The 6,000-nt window shown below is 31.9% G+C and overlaps 1 protein-coding gene across 1 annotated transcript; it reads left to right on the top strand.

Moving 5' to 3' along the window:
- Positions 1–2,640: 2,640 nt before the first annotated feature.
- On the top strand, positions 2,641–4,634 carry LOC133675044 (transcription factor MYB62-like). Its single transcript, XM_062096310.1, has 3 exons — positions 2,641–3,060; positions 3,167–3,296; positions 3,757–4,634. The coding sequence occupies exons 1-3, from the start codon at positions 2,889–2,891 to the stop codon at positions 4,454–4,456; spliced, it is 1,002 nt and encodes a 333-aa protein (XP_061952294.1). The 5' UTR covers positions 2,641–2,888; the 3' UTR covers positions 4,457–4,634.
- The last annotated feature ends 1,366 nt before the right edge of the window (positions 4,635–6,000 follow it).

The following is a 6,000-nucleotide window of genomic DNA, read 5'->3' as shown; positions in this document are numbered from 1 at the left end:
AAACAAAATTTGAACTTTATGTAATGTAATGAAATTATAAAAATATTTTTGTATTTCATGTCTTTCTTTCATGAAGGTTTTGAAAAACTAAGATCTCTTCTTAGCGTTATGGCTGGTATAAAAATCATCAATAAAATATTTTTTTATTTACAACAAAATCTATTTCAAGAACATTAAGCTCATTTTGAATGTTTTCAGTTATAAATGAGAACATTGGAAAGGTTGGAGGAGAAGGTTTATTAGTTTGAATATAATGGTTTTGGTATGTTTGTGGTATAATCATCATTTTAGAAACTAGTGTTAGGAATATCAAAGACTGATTTCCTAGATGAGTTTGTGTGGTAAAGCATATTTATAATTAAGGAAATTTCATAAATTCTTTCAAGATTTATTGTACTTGATGTAGAAGATTCATTTGAGAATCTAGAACCGATTGATTGTCTATGGAAGAATAATCTAACTTTACCATCACTATATTTGGTTATGTGTTTGGCTTGGATATTTGGTTATGATGGTTGAATAGACTTAGGCTAAGTGGCACCTTTAAGGATCTATTTTTCTAGTAAGGTAACATCTTTCCACTATATAAATTTAGGAACTACTATATTTGATCTAGAAAAGTCTTTTTGAAGGAGTAAGGTTTTACTTTTTTGGGATTGCAATTTATGTTTGCTATAAAACGCATAAAACATGGCTTTGCAATGAATTTTAAATATCAATGCTACAAGGATTGATCCTTCAAGCATGTTATAATTAAGGGTTTTATTTGTAGGATCATGCTTTGAAGGATGTTTTTGTCTTTGAAGGATATGGCTAGATTTGGGTAACAATAAAAAGAAATAGGGCCACTAAATAAATTAGATTCAATGGAACTAAGTAATGAATCTTGAAAATTTTGGAATCTAGCATTTCTTAGAACAACTAAAATGGAAGTGTTTAGTCTTTTTTTGGTAAGGAGTTTTATTCATACTTGTACTAGGTCAATCTTAATATATTTGTAACTCCTATCTAAGTGTTTTTGTAGGGATTTTTTGGGAAAAAGTTGGATAGTTTCAAAATATTTTGTAAGTTGAATATCTCTTTATTCAGTTTTTATTGTAAAATCAGTTTTGAAAAGATTAAAAGAAGAAGTTTGATAAATTTGGTTCTTTTGAACCTTTAGAATTTTTCAAATATATATAAACTAAAATGATGTTATTAGAATCATAGGAGGCATTGCAAATTTCCTAGTTGCACAAGTGATGAACAATAAAACCTTAAGGACAAAGAATTCATCTTTGACAACAATTATAGTTTCATTCTTTTAAAATGTTTCAATAAGTAAGTACTCTTTTTTATTTTAAATTAAACATTGTTATTTTTATTATTAGTATGCATACTAAGACTTTGATCTTATATATATTGTAAGTTTGAATATATGCTTGGTATGCAAGCTAATATTTTTTTTTATTATGTTTATATTGAAAGGTTATTTTTCTTAAATTTTATTTTGAAGGTTTATAGATTTAAAATTGTATGTACTTCAGGCTTACCTTGAATAATTTTTTTGTTTTATATACTCTTGTTACGATAAACTAAATATGCTTAGTCACTAGTTTAATAGGATACAATATATTTGGATAACAAAAGAAAGTTTTAATAAAATACTATTTGATTTAAAAAGCTTTAATTCATTTTTATTTAACTTTTATGTGATGTATAAATAGCCTTATAATGAAGAAACAGAATTAACCTAATTTTAAAAAAATATATATATTAATATCAAAAACTATATGCCTTTAATAAAGTGTAGAAGTCTCTATAATTTTCGCATATACAATTTTTCTAAGGTAAGACACAATATATTTGACAATCCGTTCGAACGTGCAGTCGAAACTTCGACTGGATGTTGAAACATGAAGTCGAAGAACAAAATAACTTTGTGCTTCCACTAAAGACACTCAACAACGCACATAGTTTCTTTATTGGCTAAAGGTCTCACATTTATCCAAAATATGGTATATCTGAATGTGCGAAGAGCCTCATTCGTACTAATATAGATCATTTATCCTAGCCTAGTCTACCTTTTTTTTTGTTTTTTTTTTTGTCGAAAGAGCCTAGTCTCCCTTTACACTTTAACCTAGCTAGAAGTGAAGAACTTTGTCTGTCTCTCTCTCCCTTTAATTGTCAAAGAAAGCGCTAGCTCCTAGTCTTCTTTGAAGAGTTTAGATTTAATTTTATTTGAATTAATTATTGGATGGAAAAGCATCTGATTTTAATGAATTGGAATTATATATCGTTGAAATTTAATTAAGGTATCAAATTAAATTAAAGGGCATGCTAATTTAAAAAAAAATAAAATGCTGTTAAACTCCCCTTTCACGCTTGTAATCGTCGCATATACAGAAATGGTGCTCATCACATGCACACGTAATATATTACATAATAATTCATGGTGTAAGGACATATTCAATACTTTTGGATATTTTGTTCTAATTGACTGGGAAAGATTAGGAGACTGCGACCCTGTGGTAAATTGTACCGTGAAATATGTTGTTAGTTTTTTTTTTCTTACACCAAGAACAGTGCAAACAGTTGTTTAATTTGCCTGTAAACGAGTCAAGAGAAATGACTTTCCAATGTTTTCAATTTCTTAATTGAATACATAGACTTTAAGGAAGTTCATAGGAGGCTCCAACAGTGGCTTTGCTTCTTTTGAAAAGTTGTTACGCAAAGTACTGTATTCTAGGTGAAGCCTCTTGTGGGCTATGTGTGTGTGTGTGTGTGTGTGTATATATATATAAAGAATAATGAGGCACTGGTTTATATAACTTGCTCCTAGACTCCAATGCCTCATCTTTTGTTCTTGCAATAATATTTTGCTTTTCTGAGTTTGTTTCTCTTACTACATGAGCGAGGACATCATCATGTCTTCTTTAAAAAAGAGCATGACAGGTTCTAAGGAAGATGATACTTCTGAACTTAGGAGGGGGCCATGGACTCTTGAAGAAGACACCCTCCTTGTTCATTATATTGGTCGTCATGGAGAAGGCCGATGGAATTTGCTAGCTAAACGTGCAGGTATAGTACTTAATCTTTTGTAATAACACATCAGTAATATATAATACTGAATTTATATTTATAATATATTTCTTTTATGATTGATTTTTCTTGTTGATCTATATAGGGTTAAGGAGAACCGGGAAGAGTTGCAGATTGAGATGGCTAAACTATCTAAAACCAGATGTAAAGCGAGGAAATCTTACTCCACAGGAACAACTCTTGATCCTTGACCTCCATTCCAAGTGGGGCAATAGGTATGATTTCTTGATCATGTCTTTTACCATATATCCTTCTGTGCCATCAACTTGTCATTAGTCTGGATAGATAGATAGACAGGCATTAAAAAATAGGGCCAAGTAGTCATCACCAGACTGACCAATAGCATATGATATCTTTCATAATTGATCAAGCAGAAAAGCATGTTGAATAAGTATCCACATCTGATTCTAATTCCCTACTTCAGGCATTATTTCTTTCCCACTGTTGGGTGGCATTGCTCTGAAAGTTTGTGCTTTTCAGTTACCCTCCACTTGTAATTATTTCATTTTCAATAGCCAACTAATGTAAGTAGAGCTCATAGATGGCATAGTTGGGTTGTGTTCAATTTGAACACTCAATTGTATTTGTTTCTTGAAAGCAATAGCCATGACGGCGACCAATAGAAGTAGAGATCATAAATGTCGTAGTGTAACTTGTTTATCCTTCCCATTACAGGTGGTCAAAAATCGCACAACATTTGCCAGGTAGAACTGACAATGAAATCAAGAACTATTGGAGAACTAGAGTGCAGAAACAAGCAAGGCACCTTAAGATAGATGCCAATAGCACAGCATTTCAGAATATAATTAGGTGGTTTTGGATGCCAAGATTGCTTCAAAAGATAGGAGGATCGGCAACATCTTCATCAGCCATGCCATCCCAAAGACCAGCAGTAGTTTCTCAGCCGAACCTCAATTATGCTCCTCATCTTTCAACGTTCCCGCCAGCACTCCCTCCACTAGTACAGCAGCAAGAAGCTCCTCTTGATATGAGTGTGACAATGCATTATTTGGAGCCTCATGAACAAACCTCAGACTCAGAGCTTGGCACAAGTTCATGCATTTCTTCAGCAGAATCAATGAATGTCTCACAAATGTCTCAATTATCAGAATACCCTACAAGTCCCTTTCAAGCCATAGGCAACAACAGCAGTGAGTACAGCACCTTGGCGAAGGGTTGCTATTATGTTGACAGCAATTGCTATGACATGGAAGCCATCAACCTAGCAACGATGCCAGTGCCTGGAGAACTTGGGATCTCAGCTGGCGATCGCCACATGGAAGATGGTGATTGGGGTGCATACGATTTCGGAGATACTATGTGGAACATGGATGAATTATGGCAATTTAGGAACTTGCAAGGAAAGGAAAATTAAGGTCTTGTTTTTGGAATACCCACAAATACTTAGTCACGAAAGCGACAAATTTATATTTCTTGGATTAGTTGTGTAATTGTGTGATAAGCCATTGTTAATTTTTGTACCAAATTTTAAACAGTAACTGTGGATTTTGATCCTGTGCAAACATTTATCAATGTCAAGATATTTCATAAAACCTCCTGTCCCTACAGCAATCCTAACCACTAAAACTAATATATATGATCGATGTTTGTTAAGTGCCTTGTTTCCATGATCGTGCGTGACACATCAAGTCAAAGAGTAGTGGGATGGTGGAGAAGTTCAGGAATGATTCTCTTTCTCATACAACCTGGAAGATCAAGTGTCGAGTCAATTTGTCTGAGTGAGGTGCTCGCTAGCTCTTGTTGAACTTCAATCCATGACGACAGTTGTTTCTACCAACTAAAAATAAACGAGGTGAGGTAATTCCAGGAAACAAAATTTCTCACATTTATGCCATTAATTTTAGGACTTTGTGCTGTGAAAAGAAAGCCACCAACCTATGAAAGGTCAACTAATTAAGCATCAACTATGAGAGTATAGTTTAAGTAGTTAGATTTTAAATTTATTTTTAAAAAATTACTAATTTGAGTATTACAAATCTTAAAGGTACTGGAGATTTATTTAATCATTAAATTTAAAATCTTGAGGGATTAGTCGAGACACACATAAACTCGTTCAAATATCCATGATTACCAAAAAAAAAAAAAAATAAGCACAAAAGGTCTCGTGGGGACTGATAATAAATCTTATTAGTCTTGGTGATTTCTGGAAACAAAATAGAGTCGAGACAGCTCATTGTATGGCTTCAAGCTTATCATCACATGCTCAATTCTTCTTTCACTATCAGCATGGGAATTAATATAGTCGGTTAGCTAATATTGACTGGAAGATGAAAGCAAAATGCCATTTGAAGCCACCTACAATGAATTTGACAAATTCAGGCTCCCATAAATGAATACACTGCAAGATTCCAATTTAATCTACACTGGAGCGAGGCTGAATTTTATGATGATTGGAAAAAGATGGCCATGATGCCTTAAAGAGAAATATTCTAATTAATTAGAATAAGTTGACTGGTCATGGCAGGGAACTCCCCACCATAGAATTTTAAAACCCAATATATTAAAAATTAAACAATGTCAAGGAATTCTACTTTCCTGTTTGCTAACGTATCTGATGACTTCACTGCTGTGAGCTCACAGTGGATTATCTAATATAATATTGACACTAACCCCCCTGCAAAAACATTGTTAAAGTAATTTATTTGGAAAGTGGTTGATTTCGAAAGATATGAAAAATAAGTTAGAAATTTTAATTTATAATGTTGGGTTAAGTCTGAAAAATAAATTAAAAAATATTTTATTAATATTTTAATTATTTTTTAAATTTATTAAAATAATAAGAATTCAATTTTATAGATAAAAAAATTGAAGAAAAAATATATAATTTTATAAATTAATTTAAATAAAAATAATAGAAATAAAATATAATAGATAAAAAATTTCAATTAAGAAAATAAT

This window comes from Populus nigra, chromosome 16 (genome assembly GCF_951802175.1).
Source record: "Populus nigra chromosome 16, ddPopNigr1.1, whole genome shotgun sequence".
Lineage (NCBI taxonomy): Eukaryota > Viridiplantae > Streptophyta > Magnoliopsida > Malpighiales > Salicaceae > Populus > Populus nigra.
This window is presented reverse-complemented; position numbering and strand designations above follow the sequence as displayed.